Consider the following 21,582-nt stretch of genomic DNA (forward strand, 5'->3'; position numbering starts at 1 on the left):
GATCCTCCCAGACCGGGGCACAAACCCGTGTCTCCTGCATCGGCAGGCGGACTCTCAACCACTGTGCCACCAGGGAAGCCCGTATCCAGATTTTTAATCAAGCTTCACAGGTGAGGCTAATGATGATTGAAGTATAAGAACCACTGCTTTAGTTTTGTTTTTTTCCCCACAACTGTTTTTTCAAATTGAAATATAGTTCACATACCATGTAATTCACCCATCTAAAGAACACATTCTATGCAAATGGAAATGAAAAAAACTGAAGAAACATCAAGTGCGCAATTAGTTTTTAATATAGTCACAGAGTTGTGTAACCATCAACCACAATTAATTAATCCCCCACCCCAAAAGAAACCTTGTACCTTTTAGCAATCAACTTCCTATCCCACTATTATGCCTCCAACCTAGGCAACCACTAATCTACTTTCTGCCTCCGTAGATTTGCCTATCTGGATACTTCGCATAAATAGAATCATGTAATATGTTATCCTTCATGACTCATTACCTTCACTTAGCATAATGCTTTCAAAGCTCATCCATATTGTACCATGTAACAGTGTTTCATTCCTTTTTATGTTTTATGTTTATGTCTCCATGGCGTAACCTCTCCACCTAGGTTTTCAAGATGCAGCATCACCCATTATAGAAGAACTACTACACTTTCATGATCATACGTTAATAACCATATTTTTAATCAGCTCCTTGGTCCTCTATATTATTTTACTCATATTAGCAACTAAACTAACACATACAAGTACAATAGATGCACAAGAAGTAGAAACCCTCTGGACAATCTTACCAGCCATTATCCTAATTCTAATTGCCCTGCCATCATTACAAATGCTTTACATGCTGGACTAAATAACCCTTCCCTTACCGTAAAGACTATAGGACACCAATGATACTGAAGCTATGATATACAGACTATGAAGAATTAAATTTTGACTCCTATATAATTCCAACATCAGACCTAAAAACAGGAGAATTATGACTACTAGAAGTAGACAACGGAGTAGTTTTACCTACAGAAATAACAATCTGAATACTAACCTCCTCAGAAGACATTTTACACTCATGAGCTGTGCCTTTACTAGGCGTAAAAACAGAGGCAATTTCAGGATGCCTAAACCAAACAACTCTCATATCACCACGACCAGGTCTATATTACAGACAATGCTCAGAAATGTGTGGATCAAATCATAGCTTTATACCCATTGTCCTTGAACTAGTACCACTAAAATACTTTGAAAAATGATCCTCATCAATATTATAAATTCCTTAAGAAGCTAAATAGCATTCACTTTTTTAAGTTAAAGACTGGGAGTTAAAACTCCCTTTCATGATATGCCACAATTCAACACATCAACATGATTTACTACTATTCTATTAATAATTCTAGTCCTATTTATTATATTCCAACTAAAAATTTCAAAATATACTTATTATTCAAATCCAGAGTTGATGTCTACCGAAGTACAAAAACAATCTACCCCTTGAGAAACAAAATGAACGAAAATCTATTTGCCTCTTTCACTGCCCCAACAATAATAGGACTTCCTATTGTTATCTTAATCATTATATTCCCAGGTATTTTATTCCCAACACCTAATCAACTAATTAACCATTGTATAATTTCTATTCAACAATGATTAGTTCAACTCACATTGAAACAAATAATAGCTATTCACAATCACAAAGGACAGACCTGAGCACTAATACTTAACATCACTTATTTATTCGATCAACAAATCTATTAGGACTATTACCACATTCATTTATACCTACTACACAACTCAATAATATTAATAGCAATTTATAATATTAGGAATATTATAATAATAATATTAGGAACAGCAGTTTCTCTATGGGCAGGAACTGTAGTTACAGGCTTTCATCACAAAACAAAAGCGTGCTTAGCTTACTTTCTACCACAAGGAACACTGGTTCCTCTTATTCCTATGCTAGCAGTCATCAAAACTATTAGCTTATTCATTCAACCAACAGCTTTAGCCATACTATTAACAGCTAACATCACAGCAGGACCCCTATTGATTCGTTTAATTGGAAGAGTGACTCTAGCATTGCTAAGTATTAGCAACACCACAGTTCTCATTACATTTCTTATCCTTGTCTTACTTACTATCCTCAAATTCACCATTGCAATAATTCTAGTTTATGCATTTACCTTACTAGCAAATCTTTACCTACATGACAATACATAATGTCCACCAAACTCATGCATATCACATAGTAAATCCCAGTCCCTGACCCCTTACAGGAGCTCTCTCAGCCCTTCTAATAACAGCAGACCTAATTATATGATTTCACTTCAACATTATTATTAGCACTAGGCCTACTAACTAATACCTTATCAATAGATCAGTGATGACAAGACATCATCTGAGAAAGCACTTTTCAAGGCCATCATACACCAAGTGTTCAAAAAGGACTTTGATATGGAATAATCCTATTTATTATTTCAGCAGTCCTCTTTTTTTACCAGTTTCTTTTTGAGCCTTCTACCACTCATGCCTTGCCCCTACACCTGAACTAGGGGGATGCTGACCACCAACAGGCATCCGTCCTCTAATCCACTATCTGACCTCACCACAGCCTCATAGAAGGAAACTGAAAACACATACTCCAAGGTCTTTTTATCACAGTCGCCCTAGGCGTTTATTTTACATTTCTACAGCCCTCAGAATATTACGAAACATCCTTTACAATTTCAGATTGGGTATACAGGTCAACTTTCTTCATAGCTACAGGATTCCACAGACTGCGTGTAACTATTGGCTCTTCCTTATCGTCTTCTTCTTATAGCAATTAAAATATCACTTCATGGAGCTTCCCTGGTGGCGCAGTGGTTGAGAGTCCGCCTGCCGATGCAGGGGACACGGGTTCGTGCCCCAGTCCGGGAAGATCCCACATGCCGTTGAGCGGCTCGGCCTGTGAGCCATGGCCGCTGAGCCTGCGCGTCCGGAGCCTGTGCTCCGCAACGGGAGAGGCGGCTTCAAAGCCACTGCCTGATATTGACATTCTGTAGATGGAGTATGACTATTCCTTTACGTACCCATTTATTGATGAGGATCTTATTATTTTAGTATTAAATAGTACAATTGACTTACGATCATTTGGCTTCAGTAGAATCCGAAAAAGAATAACTCTAATATTGACATTAATGACAAACATAGCACTAGCCTCACTACTTGTATTTATCACATTCTGACTTCCCCAATTAAATATTTACACAGAAGAAACAAGTCCTTATGAGTGCGATTTGACCTTATAGGATCAGCACGTTTATCTTTTTCCATACAATTTTTCCTGGTAGCCATTATATTCCTCCTTTTTGATTTAGAAATTGCTTTTACCCCCTACCCTGAGCATCTCAGACAAATAATCTAAAAACAATACTCATTATAGCTTTATTCCTAATTTTATTACTAGCAATAAGCCTAGCCTAATGAATGAACTCAAAAAGGACTAGAATGAACTGAATATGGTAATTAAACTAAATGATTTCAACTCATTAGATTATGATTAAGTTCATAATTACCAAGTGCTTTTAGTGTATATAATTATTATAACATTTACAGTATCTCTTATAGAATTATTAATATATTGATCTCACCTAATATCTTCACTATCATGCCTTGAAGGCATAATATTATCACTATTCATTATAGCAACGCTAATAATCCTAAATACACATTTTGCCCTAGCCAGCATAATACCAGTTGTTCTGCTAGTATTCTCAGCTTGAGAAGCCGCACTCGGACTATCCCTACTAGTAATAGTATCAAACACATATGGCACTGATTATGTACAAAATCTTTATCTCCTCCAATGTTAAAAGTTATTATTCCTACAATTATACTAATACTAACATAATTATCAAAGAACAACATAATCTGAATTAATACCACAGTCCATAGCTTATTAGTCTCATAGCCTTTCTCTTCTTAATCAATTTAATGACAATAGCCTCAACTTTCCACTAATTCTTTTTCCCCAGCTCATTAGCACCATTATTAATTTTAACAACATGACTCTTACCATAATTAATAGCCAGCCAATTTCACCTACCTCAAAGAATCATTAACTCGAAAAAAATTACATATTACCATGCTAATTACATGACAAATATTCCTAATTATAAAATTCACTGCCACGGAATTAATCTTATTTTATATTTTATTTGAAGCAATACTAGTTTATGTAACACTTATTATCATTACCCGATGGGGTAATCAAACAGAAAGTCTTAACACAGGACTTATTTCTTATTTTATACACTAGTAGGATCACTTCCACTCTTAGTAGCACAAATACATATTCAAAATGTCACAGGCTCACTACATTTTCTAATACTTCAATATCGAACACAAACAATAGCCAACTCCTGATCCAACATTTTCATATGACTAGCATGTATGATAATCTTTATAGTAAAAATACTCCTCAACCGCCTTCACCTTTGATTACCTGAAGGACACGTAGAAGCCCCCATCGCAGGATCCATAGTCCTTGCAGCCGTACTACTAACACTCAGAGGCTATGGTATATTGCGAATTACAACAATACTAAACCCACTAACATATTTCATAACATACCCTTTTCTCACACTCTCCTTATGAGGAATAATCATAACTAGTTCAATTTGTTTATGCCAAACAGATCTAAAATCACCTATCGCGTATTCTTCCATCCAGTCACATAGCACTTGTTATTGTAGTCATTCTTATCCAAACACCTTAAAGTTATATCGGGGCAACTGCTCTAATAATTGCCCACTGCCTCGCATCATCCATATTATTCTGCCTAGCAAATTCAAATTACAAACGAATTTACAGCAGAACAATAATTGTAGCCCGAGGTCTACAAACATTCCTCCCAATACCAGCATGATGGCTACTAGCAAGCCTGACAAACCTAGCTCTACCCCCTAACTATCAATCTAATTGGAGGACTCTTTGTAGTAGTAACATCCTTTTCATGATCAAATGTCACCATTATCCTCATAGGAATTAACATAGTAATTACCACCTTATACTCACTATACATATTAATCGTAACACAATGAGGCAAATATACCCACCATCATTCACGTGAGAAAATGCCCTCATAACCCCTCCACATTTTACATCTCTTACTCCTATTGTTAAACCCCAAAATAATTTTAGGGCCCTTGTACTGTAAATATAGTTTCAAAAAAACACTAGATTGTGAATCTAGTAACAGAAGACTAAATATTTTTATTTACTGAAAAAGTATGCAAAAATTGCTAATTCATGCTTCCGTATCTAACAGTATGACTTTTTCAAACTTTTAAAGGATAGCTATCCATTGGTCTTAGGAACCAAAAAATTGGTGCAACTCCAAATAAAAGTAATAAACTTATTTACCTCTTTCACACTAGTTTCACTATTTATACTAACAATACCAATAACGATACCAATTATAATAACACCAACATCTACAAAAGTAGCACATATCCATCCTTTGTAAAAAAAACCCCACTATCTCATATGCTTTTATCACCAGCTTAATTCCAACAATAATATTCATTCATACAGGTCAAGAGATAATTATCTTAAACTGACATTGAATTACTAGCCAAACCCTTAAATTATCACTTAGCTTCAAAACAGACTATTTCTCAATATTTGTGCCAGTAGCATTATTTGTCACATGATCTATTATGGAATTTTCAATGTGATACATGCACTCAGATCCTAACATTAATCAATTCTTTAAATACTCCTTTTTCTTATCACAATACTAATTCTTATCACTGTTAACAATCTTTTACAACTTTTCATTGGATGAGAAGGAGCCAGAATTATATCTTTTCTACTTATCAGGTGATGATATGGACAAGCAGATGCAAATACAGCCGCTCTCCAAACAATATTATATAATCGCATTGGAGACATTGGACTTATTATATCAACAGCATGATTTCTATTTAAACTCATGAGACATACAACAAATCTTTATACTTAACCAAAATCACTCAAACCTACCTCTAATAGGACTTGTGTTGGCTGCAGCTGGAAAATCCACCCAATTTGGCCTCCAGCCATTCCCTCAGCAACAGAAGGCCCTCCTCCCGTTTCAGCTCTATTCACTCAAGCACAAGAGTTATAGCAGGTATTTTCCTACTTATCTGCTTTTACCCTTTAACAGAGAATAAATGTACCCAAACAATAACATTATGTCTGGATAAACATAACTACATTATTTACAGCAATATGTGCTCGCACCCAAAATGACATCAAAAAAATTGTTGCCTTCTCTACTTCAAGCCAATTAGTCCTTATAATAGTAACAATCGTTATTAACCAACCTTATCTAGCATTTCTCCATGTTTGCACACATGCCTTTTTCAAGGCCATCCTGTTTATATGCTCTGGCCCCATTATTCATAGCCTACATGATGAACAAGACATTCGAAAGATAGGAGGTTTATTTAAAGCAATACCTTTTACCACAGCGGCCCTCGTTATTGGAAGTCTCTCACTGACAGGAATACTGTTCCTCACAGGTTTCTACTCTAAAGAACTAATTATCGACACTGCGAACACGTTGTACACCAACGCCTGAGCCCAGCAAATAACTCTCGTCACCACATCCCTTACAGCTGTCTATGGCACTCGCATTATTTTCTTCGCATCATTAGGACAACCTCGCTTTTCTACTTTAATGAAAATAACCCACTGCTAATCAATTCAGTTAAACGTTTATTAGCTCTAAGTATCTTTGCTGGATTCATTACCTCCAGCAAAATTCCCCCAATGACAATCCCACAAATAACAATACCTGATTACCTGAAACTAACTGCCTTTGCTGTGACCATCCTAGGTTTTATTCTGGCATTTGAAATCAATCCCACTACACAAAACTTAAAATTTAAATATCCCTCAAATTTCTTCAAATTTTCCAACCTCTTAGGTATTTCCCCATTATAATACACCGCTTCCCACCATACTTAAATTTATCAACAAGTCAAAAATCAGCATCATGTCTCCTAGATTTAATCTGACTAGAAAGTATCTTACCAAAAATGACTTCCCTTATTCAAATAAAATTTTCTATACTAATGTCAGACCAAAAAGTCCTAATCAAACTATATTTTCTTTCATTCCTCATTACCCTCGCCCTAAGCATAATTCTATTTAATTACCATGAATAACCTCTATAATAACCACAACACCAATAAGTAATGGTCAAACCAGTAACAATTACCAATTAAGAACCATAGCTATACAACACTGCAATTCCTATAGGCTCTTCACAAAAAACCCAAAATCACCTGTATCATAAATTACCCAGAGTCCCCTAGTCCATTAAATTTAAATACAATCTCCACTTCCTCATCCTTTAAAACAAAGAATACTATTGAAAATTCTATCATCAACCCTGAAAGAAATATACCTAGAACAGTCTTATTAGAGACTCAAACTTCAGGATACTTCTCAGTGGCCATAGCTATCATATAACCAAATACTACTAATATACTACTAATATTCCCCCTAAATAAATAAAAAATACTATTAAACCCCCAAGTGAACCACCAAAATTCAACACAATCCCACAACCAACACCACCACCTACAATCAATTCAAGTCCACCATAAATAGGTGAAGGTTTTGAAGAAAAGCCCACAAAGCTAATTACAAAAATAGTACTTAAAATAAATATTATATAAATAAATAATAATAATATATTATAATAATAATATAATAATATTAATATAATGTTAATAAAATATAATAATATAATTAATAAAATATAATATTATATAAATAAATATGTATATTATCATTATTCTTACATGGAATCTAACCATGGCCAATGAAATGAAAAATCATCATTTTAGTTCAACTATAAGAACACTAATGACCAACATCCGAAAATCACACCCATTAATAAAAATTATTAACAACGCAATTATTGACCTCCCAGCTCCATCAAACATTTCATCATGTTGAAATTTTGGTTCCCTTCTGGGCATTTTGTTTAGTTCTACAAATCTTGACAGGTTTATTCCTAGCAATACATTATACATCAGACACAATAACTACTTTTTCGTAAGTAACACATGTCTGCCGAGATGTAAACTATGGATGAATTATCCGATATCTACATGCAAATGGAGCCTCCATATTTTTTTATTTGCTTACTTATTCATCTAGGACAAGGCTTATATTATGGATCCTATACCTTTTTAGAAACATGAAGCATTGGAATCATTATTTACAGTCATAGCTACAGCATTCATAGGCTAGGTCTTACCCTGAGGACAAATATCATTCTGAGGGGCAACAGTTATTACTAATCTCCTTTCAGCAATTCCATATATTGGCACAAGCCCTGTCGAATGAATCTGAGGTGGATTTTCAGTAGATAAAGCAACTCTTACACGATTCTTCGCCTTCCATTTTATTCTCCCATTTATCATTGCAGCACTAGCAGCTGTCCACTTACTATTCCTTCACAAAACAGGATCTAATAACCCCACTGGAATCTCAACTGATATAGACAAAATCCCATTTCACCCCTACTGTACAATCAAAGATATCCTAGATGCCTTACTGCTAATTCTAATACTAATAATATTAGTGCTATTTTCACCCGACTTACTAGGAACCCAGACAACTACACCCCAGCAGACCTTCTCAACACACCACCTCATATCAAGCCAGAGTGATAATTTTCTATTTGCATATGCAATTCTACAATCAATTCCTAATAAAGTAGGAGGAGTAATGGCCTTAATCTTTTCAATCTTAATTCTAGCATTTATCCCAATGCTTCACACATCCAAACAATGAAGCATAACATTTCGACCTCTCAGTCAATGCGTATTTTGAGTACTAGTAGCAGACCTATTACCACTAACGTGAATTGGAGGACAACCCATAGAGCACCCCTTCATTATTATCGGACAACTACCATCCATTCTATATTTCTTTTTAATTCTAGTACTAATGACAGTAGCTAGCATCATTGAAAATAATCTCCTAAAATGAAGAGTCTTTGTAGTATCAATATATCTATTACCCTGGTCTTGTAAACCAGAAAAGGAGAATAACACATCTCCCTAAGACTCAAGGAAGAAGCCCCAGATCCACCACCAGCACCCAAAGCTGAAATTCTACTTAAACTATTCCCTGAAGATTTGTTATGGGACATTTACAAGATTACTAAGTACAATCTTAGTATTAAAATAACCTCTTTTTACCATAAATTACCATGTACTTCATGCGTAATGTGTATTACATTAATAAGTACATATACATACCATACATAATACGTGATATGTATAATCGTACATTATTTACCCCATGCTTATAAGCATGTACATTATGTAGTACATATTGATTGTACACAGTACATTAAGTCAGAACAATTCTAGTCAACATACATATCATATCCACTAGATCACGAGCTCAACCAGCAAAGCTGCATGAAAGTATCAACCCCACTTAGCAGGTGTTCCTCTTCTTCCTCTGGGCCCATAACTTGTGAGGGTTTCTATTAATGAACTTTATCAGACATCTGGTTCTTACTTCAGGACCATCTCACCTAAAATCACCCACTCTTTCCATGACTAATCAGCCCATGCTTACACATAACTATGGTTTTATGCATTTGGTATTTTTAAATTTTTATAGGGATGCTGGGACTCAGCTATTGAGGTCTTAACACAGTCACATAAACTGTAGCTGGACTTTAATTGAATATTATTTACCAACATCATCAACCATAAGGTGTTATTCAGTCAATGGCTACAGGACATAAGGAAATTACACACACATACATATACATACACATACACATTGAACAGGTAAATAACCTGTTTAACAAGCCCTCCTTACGCCCCACTAAATCCCATATTCTACATGCCCATAATGCCCTGCCAAGCCCCCCCAAACAAGGCAAAAACATATAAACACATAGAATTTAGTTAATCTATCCAACAAACATAAACAATGCTCAAAATAGGATATACCTAGAAAATAAACCCTAATCGTTACCAATGAATTACTTAGATATTTACCATTTATATAGACAGGCACCTCCCTAGATCTATGGACCATTTTTATCAAAATTTTAATACTAAATCTAGCATAAATCATACAACTATATACATGTTACTTCACAATATAAACACAACTTGTTAATGTAGCTTAAAACATAAAGCAAGACACTAAAAGCGCCTAGATGAATTTATCAACTCCGTAAACACCGAGGTTTGGTCCCAGCCTTTCTATTAGTTTTTAATAAAATTACACATGCAAGCATCTGAGCCCCAGTGAGAATGCCCTCTAAATCATTAAAAGGACCTGGCATCAAGTACACTAATACAAGTAGCTCATAACACCTTGCTTAACCACACATCCACAGGAAACAGCAGTGATTAAAATTAAGCCATAAACAAAAGTTCAACTAAGTTATATTAACTAGGGTTGGTACATTTCGAGCCAGCCACCACAATCAAACGATTAACCCAAATTAATAGAAATTCAGTGGAAAGCGTGTTAAAGAGTAACATAAAGTTAAATTTTAATTAAGCTGTAATAAGCCACAGCTAAAATAAAAATAGACTACGAAAGTGACTTTAGTATTTCCTAATTACACGACAGCTAAGACCCAAACTGGGATTAGACACCCCACTATGCTTAGTCCTAAACCCAAATAATTATTATAACAAAATTATTCGCCAGAGTACTACCAGCAGCAGCTTAAAACTCAAAGGCCTTGGCAGTGCTTCACACCCCTCTACAGGAGCCTGTTCTATAATCGATAAACCCCGATAAACCTCACCAACCCTGGCTAATTCAGTCTATATGCCGTCTTCAGCAAGCCCTGAAAAGGAATAAAAGTAAGCATAATTATACATAAAAACATTAGGTCAAGGTGTAACCTATGGAGTGAGAAGAAACGGGCTACATTTTCTATCTCAAGAATGTATTTCTCACTACACGCAGGTTTTTATGAAAACTAAAAACCAAAGGAGGATTTAGTAGCAAATTAAGAATAGAGTGCTTAACTGAATAAGGACATGAAGTAAACCCACACTGACCATCACCTTCCTCAAGTATTACAATAGCTTCCTACAATCTATTATTAAACACTAATTATGAGAGGAGACAAGTCGTAACAAGGTAAGCACACTGGAAAGTGTGCTTGGATAAATCAAAGCATAGCTTACATAAAAGCACCTAGTTTACCCCTAGGAGATTTCATAATTTATGAACACTTTGAACTAAATCTAGCCAACCTCCCCCCCAAGTTTTACTAATATAAGCAAATTAAGTAAAACATTTACTCAAGGGCTTCCCTGGTGGCGCAGTGGTTGAGAGTCCACCTGCCGATGCAGGGGACACGGGTTCGTGCCCCGGTCCGGCAAGATCCCACATGCCGCGGAGCGGCTGGGCCCGTGCGCCATGGCCGCTGAGCCTGCGCGTCCCGAGCCTGTGCTCCACAATGGGAGATGCCACAACAGTGAGAGACCCACGTACCGCAAAAAAAAAAAAAAAAAAAAAAAAAAAAACATTTACTCAACATTTAAAGTATAGGGGATAGAAATTTAAAATATCCTCTGGCACTACAGAGAACCTACCTTAAGGGAATGATGAAACATTAAAAGTAACAAAAAGCAGTTAACCCCTTGTACATTTTGCATAATGATTTAACTAGCAAACATTTAACAAAGAGAACTTAAGTTAAACATCCTGAAACCAGATGAGCTACTTATGAACAGTTTATTAGAACAAACTCATCTATGTAGCAAAATAAGTAGATTTATTATAAGAAGATTTATAAGAAGACTTATAAGTAGAGGTGACAAGCCTAACGTGCCTGGTGATAGCTGGTTGTCCAGGAAAAGAATCTTAGTTCAACTTTAAAAATTACCAAAAAAAATGACAAATTTTAATGTACTTTTAAATGTTAATCTTAAAAGGTACAGCTTTTTAGAAATGGATACAACCTTATCTAGAGAGTAAAAACAACACCATAGTTGGCTTAAAAGCAGCCACCAATTAAGAAAGCGTTCAAGTCCAACAATAACTTTATCTTAATACCAATAATAATGAGCAAATCAACTCCTAGCTTTATACTGGACTAGTCTATTGACCAATAGAGGCAATAATGTTAATATGAGTAACAAGAAATATTTCTCCTTGCATAAGCTTACATCAGTAACTAATACTATACTGATAATTAACAGCAAATAAGCACAATGCAACATTAAATTATTTATTTAGTAAACTGTTAATCCAACACAGGTATGCACTCAAGAAAAGATTTTAAAAAGTAAAAGGAACTCGGCAAACATAAACCCTGCCTGTTTACCAAAAACATCACCTCTTGCATAACTAGCAGTAGAGGCACTGCCGGCATCCTGGCCATGCAGAGGTAGCATAATCATTTGTTCTCTAAATAAGGACTCGTATGAATGGACTCATGAGGGTTTTACTCTTACTTTCAATCAGTGAAATTGACCTTCCCATGAAGAGGCGGAAATAATAAGACGAGAAGACCCTAATGCAGCTTTAATTAACCCCCCAAAAAACTAACTAAACCACTAAGGCATAACAAATTTTTATATGGGTTGACAATTTTTTTTTTTTTTTTTGCGGTACGCGGGCCTCTCACTGTTGCGGTCTCTCCCGTTGCGGAGCACAGGCTCCGGACGCGCAGGCTCAGCGGCCATGGCTCACGGGCCCAGCCGCTCCGCGGTATGTGGGATCTTCCTGGACCGAGGCACGAACCCGTGTCCCCTGCATTGGCAGGCGGACTCTCAACCACTGCGCCACCAGGGAATCCCCCTGGGTTGACAATTTTGGTTGGAGTGAGCTCAGAGAACAAAAAAGGCTCTGAGTGATTGAAGTCTAGACTTACTAGTCAAAACATATCATTTCTTGATCCAAAAATTTATCAATGGAACACGTTAGCCTAGGGGTAACAGCTCAATCCTCTTCTAGAGTTCATATCAACAGTGGGGTTTACGATCTCAATGTTGGATCCGGACACCCCAATGGTGTAACCTCTATTAAAGGTTCATTTGTTCAATGATTAAAGTCCTACGTGATCTAAGTTCAGACCGGAGTAATACTGGTCGGTTCCTATCTATTATATATTTCCCTCAGTTCAAAAGGACAAGAGAAATAAGGCCCACTTTTAAAAAGCACCTGATAAACCAGTTAATGATATAATCTTAATTTAATTAATATATACAAAATATTACCCAAGAACAGGGTTTGTTAAGGTGGCAGAGCCCAGTAATTGCATAAAACTTAAACCTTTGTAACTGGAGTTTCAAATCCTCTCCCTAACAAAATGTTTATAATTAACATCTTAATACTCATTATCCCCATTCTCCTAGCCATGGCATTCCTCACATTAATTGAACGAAAAATCCTAGGTTATATGCAACTTTGAAAAGGACCAAATGTCGTTGGACCATATGGCCTATTACAACCTATTGCTGACACAATTTATTCATTAAAGAACCATTACGATCAGGTACATCCTCCATTTCCATATATATTATTGCATGAATCCTAGCCCTAACCCTAGCCCTAATCATATGAATTCCTCTACCTATACCTTATCCCCTCATTAATATAAATCTAGGGGTGTTCTTTATAATAGCTATGTCAAGCCTCGCCGTGTATTCCATCTTATGATCCGGATGGGCCTCCAACTCAAAATATGTATTAATTGCAGCCCGACGAGCAGTAGCACAAACAATTTCATATGAAGTAATACTAGCAACTATTCTTCTATCAGCCCTTTAAATAAATGGAACTTTTACTTTCTCAACCCTCATCACAATGCAAGAACATTTATGAATAATCGTCCCATCATGACCCCTAGCTGTGATTTAACTCCTCTCTAGCAGAAACTAACCGAGCCCCCTTTGACCTAAGAACAGAAGGAGGATGTGAACTCATCGGGTTTCAATGTAGAATATGCAGCAGGCCCATTCATTATATTTTTCTTAGAATATACCATTATAATGAATATTTTCACAAAAATCCTCTTTCTAGGAGCATTCCACAACCCCCGCATACTAGAACTATATACAACCAACTTTATTATAAAAACACTATTATTAACAGTTTTTTCCCTATGATTTTGAGCATCCTACCCTCGATTCCAATATGATCAGTTAATACATCTACTGTGAACAAAACTTCCTACCACTAACACTAGCCCTATGCATATGGCACGTCTTACTACCTACTATAACATCAAGCATCCCTCCACAAACATAAGAAATATGTCTGATAAAAGAGTTATTTTGATAGAGTAAATAATAGAGGTTTAAGCCTTCTTATTTCTAGAATCACAGGAATTGAACCTATCCTTAAGAATTCAAAGTTCTTTGTGCTACCATATTACACTATATTCTTTTTTGTTTTGTTTTGTTTTTTTGCAGTATGTGGGCCTCTCACTGTTGTGGCCTCTCCCGTTGTGGAGCACAGGCTCCGGACGCGCAGGCTCAGTGGCCATGGCTCACGGGCGCAGCCGCTCTGCGGCATGTGGGATCTTCGCAGACCAGGGCACGAACCCGTGTCCCCTGCATCGGCAGGCGGACTCCCAACCACTGCGCCACCAGGGAAGCCCCTATTACACTCTATTCTATACTAAGGTCAGTTAAATGAGCTATTGGCCCCACACCCCAAATATGTGGGTTTATATCCTTCCAGTACTAATAAAACTCCATCATCTTTATCATCATCCTAACAATTCTCTCAGGGACCATAACTGTAATAACCAGCTCTCACTGACTACTTATCTGAATTGGATTCAAAAGAAATATTAGCCATTATCCCCATCATAATAAAAAAGTTCAACCCATGAGCTATAGAAACGCCCACTAAATATTTTCTAACACAAGCTACCGCATCAATATTACATATAATAGCTTTTATCCTTAACCTATTATATTCCGGCCAATGAACCATTACAAAAATCTTTAATCCAATAGTATCAGTATTAATAACAATAGCCCTAACCATAAAACTAGGACTATCTCCATTCCACTTCTGAGTACCTGAAGTTACATAAGGTATTTCATTAATAGCATGCCTAATCTTATTAACATGACAAAACCTTGCACCCTTATTAGTATTATACCAAATTTCACCATCCATTAACCCAAATTTAATACTATCCTTATCCATACTATCTATTATAATTGGAGAGTTATGACATTCTAAAAATCTATTCATCAGTTGATGGGCATTTGGGTTGTTTCCACCTTTTGGCTCTTATGAAGTTTTCATAAGCTTTTCTTTCTCCTGGTATATAACTAGGAGTAGAGTTACTCAGTCAAATAGTAACTTCGTGTTTAACTTTTTTGAGAAACTGCTGTTTTCCACAGTTACACCATTTTACACACATACCAGCAACATGTGAGGGTTTCAGTTTCTCCACATGCTCACCAACATGTGCTATTATCCATTTTTTGACTATAGCCATCCACATGCATATAAAGTAGTATTTCATTATAGTTTTGATTTTTGCATTTTCCTGATGATGAATGATGCTGAGCATTTTTTCATGGGCTCATTGGATGTCTTCTTTAGAGAAATATGTATCCAAATTTTTTGCCTATCTTTTAATTAGATTATTTGTCTCATTGAGTTGTAAAAGTTCATATATTCTAGATACAAGTCTCTTATTAAATATATGATTTGCAAATATTTTCTCCCATTCTGTAGGTTGTATTTCACTTTGTTGATAATTCCCTCTGAAGCAGAAAAGTTTTTAATTTTTTTTTTCTTTTTTTTTTTTTTTTTTGGCCATGCTGCTTGGCTTGCAGGATCTTAGTTCCCCAACCAGGGATTGAACCTGGACCACAGCAGCACTGAATCCTAACAACTGGACCACCAGGGAATTCCCAAAAGTTTTTAATTTTGATGGCACCCCATTCATCTATTTTTTTCTTTTGTTGCTTGTACTTTTAGCATAATATCGAAGAAACCATTGCCAAATTCGGGGTCACAAAAGTTCACCCCTAAGTTTTTTCTAAAATTTTAAGTACATTAAGGCCTTTGACCCATTTTCAGTTAATTTTTGTATATGGTGTGAAGTAGAGGTCCATCTTCATTCTTTTTCTAATGAGTATTATTCAATTTTACTGCAATTCTTGTTTGTCTAGAAATAGATTTAACAATACTTCAATATTTTATAATGCTTTACAATTAGGCAAAATGCTTTCAGGTTTGCATATGCAACGTCTACATATGCAATTTCATTTTTTAAGTGAAGTATAGTTGATTTACAATATTATATAAGTTTCAGCTGTATAACAGTGATTCAATATTTTTATAAACCATACTCCATTTAAAGTTATTATAAACTATTGGCTATATTCCCTGTGCTGTACAGTATATCCTTGTAGGTTATTTATTTTATATATAGTAGTTTGTACCTCTTAATCCCCTACCTTCTCCCTCCCCTCCCTCTCCCAGCTGGTAACCACTAGTTTGTTCTCCACATCTGTCTATTTCTGTTGTTATATTCATTTCATTCATGTTTGTTTTTTGGATTCCACATATAAGTTACAGTATACAGTATTTGTCTTTCCCTGTCTGACTTATCTTACTAAGCATAAAACACTCCAAGTCCATCGTGTTGTTGCAAATGGCAAAATTTCACTCTTTTTCATGGCCAAATAGTATTCCAGTGTGTGTGTGTGTCTGTGTGTCTGTGTGTGTGTCTGTGTGTGTGTGTATACCAAGTGTTCTTTATCCATTCATCTGTTGATGGCCATTGTAAATAATTGTGCTATTAACATTGGGGCACATGTATCTTCTTGAATTTTTTTTCATTTTCTTCAGATACATACCCAGGAATGGAACTGCTGGATCATATGGTAGTTCTATTTTTAGCTTTTTTGAGGAACCTCCAAACTGTTTTCCACAGTGGCTGCACAGATTTACATTCCCACCAACAGTATACAAGGGTTCCCTTTTCTCCACATCCTTGCCAACACATTTATTTGTGTTCTTTTTGATGACAGCACCTCACATCTGTCAGAATGGCTATCTCATTTGGTTTTGATTTGCATTTCCCTGATGATTAGCTATGTTGAGCATATTTTCATGTACCTATTGGCCATCTGCATTTCCTCTTTGGAGAAATTTCTATTCAGTTCTTCTGCCCATTTCTCAATGAGTTGTTTGGGGTTTTTTTATGTTGAATCGTATGAGCTATTTATATATGTTGGATATGCTGAGCATCTTTTCATGTGCCTGTTGGCCATCTGTATGTCTATTTTGGAAAAATATCTATTCAGGTCTTCTGCACAATTTTTAATTGGGTCATTTAGTTTTTGGTATTGAGTTTTATGATCTGTTTATAAATGTGTGGTTTATTTCTGGGATCTCTATTCTGTTCCATTGATTTATGGGTATGTTTTTATAACAGTACCATACTGTTTTGATTACTGTAGTTTTTTAGTATAGTCTGAAGTCCGGGCACATGATACTTCCAGCTTCTTTTTTCTCAAGATTGCTGTGGCTATTTGGGGTCTTCTGTGGTTCAGATTTTTTGTTATTTGTTTTCAGACTTTTTGTTTTTCAGATTATTTGTTCTAATTCGGATTATCTGTTTTCATTCCTGTGAAAAAAAAATGTCCTGGGTATTTTGATAGGGATTGCGTTAAATTTGTAGTTTGTTTTCACTAGTATGGACATTTTAACAATATTAATTCTTCCAGTCCATGAACATGCATATCTTTCCATTTCTTTGTATCATCTTCAATTTTCTTCATAAATGTCTTATACTTTTCAGAGTATGGGTCTTTCACCTCCTTGGCTAAGTTTATTCCTAAGTATTTTATTCTTTTTGATGTGATTCTAAATGGGATTGTTTTCTTGCTTTCTCTTTCTGATAGTTCATTATTAGTGTATAGAAAAGCAAGACTTGTGCACATTAATCTTGTATCTTGCAACTATACTGAATTCATTTATTAGTCATAATAGTTTTTTGGTGGAGACTTTAAGGTTTTCTCTATATAGTGTCATGTCATCTGTAAATAGTAACAGTTTTACTTCTTCCCTTCCAATCTGGATGTCTTTTCTTTCTCTTGTCTTATTGCTGCGACCATCTTCATCCTTTTGCATGTGGAGATCCAGAGTTATCCCAGAACCATTCGTTAAAAAGGCTACTCTTTCTCCTTATTGAGTTGTTTTGGCATCCTTGTCAAAAATCAATTGACTGTAAATGTGAGTGCTTATTTCTGGATTCTCACTTCTATTCCCATTGATCTGTATATCTATCCTTATTCAAGGACCACACTGTATTGATTACTCTTAAGTTTTGAAATCAGGAGGTATGATTCCTCCAACTATGTTCCCTTTCAAGATTGTTTTGGCTATTCTGGCTTCTTCAAATTTTTATATGAATTTTGGGATCAACTTTTCAGTTTCTGCAAAAAAGCCAGCTGATAGGATTGTGTTGAATCTATAGATCAATTTAGAAAGCACTGCCATCTTAACAATATTATGTCTTCTGCTTGTGGTTTCCAAGGGGGCTGATGGGGAGGGGAAGGGATGGACTGGGAGTTTGGGGTTAGTAGATACAAACTATTACATTTAGAATGGATAAACAAGGTCCTACTGTATAGCACAGGGAACTATATTGAATCTCCTGGGATAAACCATAATGGAAAAGAAGAATATATATATGTGTATAACTGAGTCACTTTGCTGTACAGCAGAAATTAACACAGTATTGTAAATCAACTATACTTCAGTTAAAAAATAATTTAAAAAACACAATATGTCTTCTGGTCCGTGAACTTAGAACGTTTTTCCATTTATTTAAGCCATCTTTTTTTCAAAGATATTTATAGATGTCAATGGAAAAGTATTACACTTCTTCCTAAAAATTTATTCCTAAATATTTTATTCTTTTGGAAATGGAATCATTTCCTTAATTTCCTTTTCAGTTTACTCATTGCTACTTTATAGAAATACAATTAATTTTTGTACACCGATCTTATATCCTGCAACCTTACTGAACTATTAGTTCAAATAGTTTTTTTAATTAATGAATTCCTTAGTTTTTCTGCAAATAAGATCATGTCAAAGGAGAACAGAGACAATTTTACTTCTTGCTTTCCAATCTAGATGGCTTTTTTTTTTTTTCTTTTCTTCATTTTCTTGCCTAACTGCCCTGGCTAGAACTTCCAGTACAGTGATAAAGTGTCAAGAGCAGGCATCTTCTTTCTGATCTTAGAGGGAAAGCAACCAGTCTTTCCCATTAAGTATGATGCTAATTTGGTTTTTTGCATACATGCAAGTTCTATTTCATTTTGTTCTTTTAGGCACTGGCTCTTTGTCCCACCCTGATTTGGTGAAATCCTTCTCATCTTTTAAGTTTTAGCTAAAATTTCACTTTGCTGGGGACACCATTCCTGAACTTTGCAACTAGGCTCACAGCACCCTGCACTTATCACAATCATAACAAATATTTGTCAGCATCAATCTCCCTCCTAACTTGGCCACACCTTGTTCACAGGTGTATCCCCAACACAGACGGCACACACAATTGGGTGTTGCAGCAAACCAGCCTCATGTGTATGCCCTATTCCTGATCTTGGCAGGAACACTATTCTAAAAGTTCCATTTCTACCTCTCTAGGACAGGACCCTGCTTTATTCATCCTTACACCTAGCACCTAACAGAGCCTGGCACTCAGTCACCCTTAGTAACCTATGCGAATCATTCTGAGGCCACTCAAAAGCCATGAAAGAAAGAAGGTTGGATGTAATTTTTGCCCAGCAATAACAAAAAAGGGAAACCATACCTTCAACAGGGCCAATTTGATTGGTCACAGCAAATCTGAGCACTTTTTCTTCATCCGTGTACAAGGCAAAGGCCCGGTCCACATTCAGCTGCTGGGTGGTGGGGATGGCCCAGTGTCTGGGGCCATGCCTACATGCCTGGTAAGTGATGTTCTGGTGGATGCGGTAGGACCGTGTTTGGTTGATGGCACCCAACATGAGAGAGTAGGCTCTGGAACTTGTGGAGGTCACAGCTGCAATAGACATTATTCAGTCAAACGAGGAAATTTACAAATATTAAATACAGAAGTTTTTTATGTGAGGTGAATTTCTCTGCACAGTTTTTCATGTAGTTACTGGAGCATGTCCCCTTGGGAAGTTTGAGTTTATATGGGAAACCTGCAAGGCAGTCCCAAGAACCCACGTAGATGTAAAACCAAAGCACTGAGAGGGAGGAGGTATAATCACTGCTGTCAATATTCGCAAAGAATAACTTTACTATATGCCAGCCATGCCCAGCACTCTATAAGCTGTGCCTCATTTATTCCTCACAACAGCCAGTAAGGTGGGCCCCGCCATCTTGTGTGGAGAGTCTCACAGAGGTTAGAGAGTTAATTAAGTAGTCTAAGAAGCAAAGCTGGGGGCTTCCCTGGTGGCGCGGTGGTTGAGAGTCCGCCTGCCTGTGCAGGGAACACGGGTTCGTGCCCCAGTCCGGGAAGAACCCACATGCCGCGGAGTGGCTGGGCCCGTGAGCCATGGCCACTGAGCCTGCGCGTCCGGAGCCTGTGTTCCGCAACGGGAGAGGACACAACAGTGAGAGGCCCACGTACCGCAAAAATAAATAAATAAATAAAATAAGAAGCAAAGCTTGTATGCAGAGCTGGAACTGGAACTCAAGTTGGCCTGACTACCCCGCTCCCCCCAAGTTTTCAACCAATCCATCCATCAGTGCACAGAAGACTTCCAACACCTTGCACTTAAGTCTGGAGGCTTCTGGGGAAAGGGGCGCGGGTTTTTATCTCCACCTGAGTGCAGAGTTGGGAGTCCAGGCAGTTTTCTAGCCATCAGCTACCCTGTGCCCAGGCCAGATCTCTGCTGCCCATTCTCTTCCCTGTACCTCTTGCCTGGCTTCCAGCTCTCACACCGCACGAGAAGCAAAGGCACAACTCAAAACAAACCCCTGTGCTGCAGGACAGCAACTGAGATTGGGGCAGCATCTCAAAATCAGGGGGTGTCTTACAGAACACATCACACCTTACACATATCAACCATGTAAGAGAGACAGAAAAGGGGTGATTATTCTCATTCTAAAGATGAGAAAATAAGCTCTCAGACAGTAAGTGATCTTATTCCCCACATATTTTAAACACATCCATAAGAATTCCTGTCTTCTGACTCCAAATCTAGTGGTAGTTTTACAACACTGTACGGCATCTCTGATTTCAAAGCAGGCTGAAACAAGGTTACAGAACAAGTATAAATTCTAATAATCAATATTTTTCCACAGCCCAGAGAGCAGGACGGTTAAAAACTGTACAAAATTATATCATCCCTCCCCAGCCCATAGACAAGGTTGTTATTATGTTATTATTATCTGCAAATATTGGGTAGGGATGTTGATATTCTTATGTACAACAGCCATCACTTTTCTCACACTAATAAAATAACAAGAATAATAAAAACAACACTGAGCTCATTTCATGTGTCACACAGTTCTATAAGGACATTCCACGTAGTCACTCACATAATCCTCACAACTA

At 36.6% G+C, this 21,582-nt stretch overlaps 1 protein-coding gene across 1 annotated transcript in view; it reads right to left on the bottom strand.

The window, feature by feature from the left end:
• Nucleotides 1-21,582, bottom strand: part of NID2 (nidogen 2) — a 77,694-nt gene that overhangs the window by 25,831 nt on the left and 30,281 nt on the right. The window contains 1 exon segment of the mRNA XM_007445993.1: nucleotides 19,846-20,076. Within this exon segment, the coding sequence (XP_007446055.1) occupies nucleotides 19,846-20,076 (231 nt within the window).

The sequence above is a fragment of the Lipotes vexillifer genome, unplaced genomic scaffold (assembly GCF_000442215.2).
Source record: "Lipotes vexillifer unplaced genomic scaffold, Lipotes_vexillifer_v1.1 scaffold43, whole genome shotgun sequence".
NCBI classification, from domain to species: Eukaryota; Metazoa; Chordata; class Mammalia; order Artiodactyla; family Lipotidae; genus Lipotes; species Lipotes vexillifer.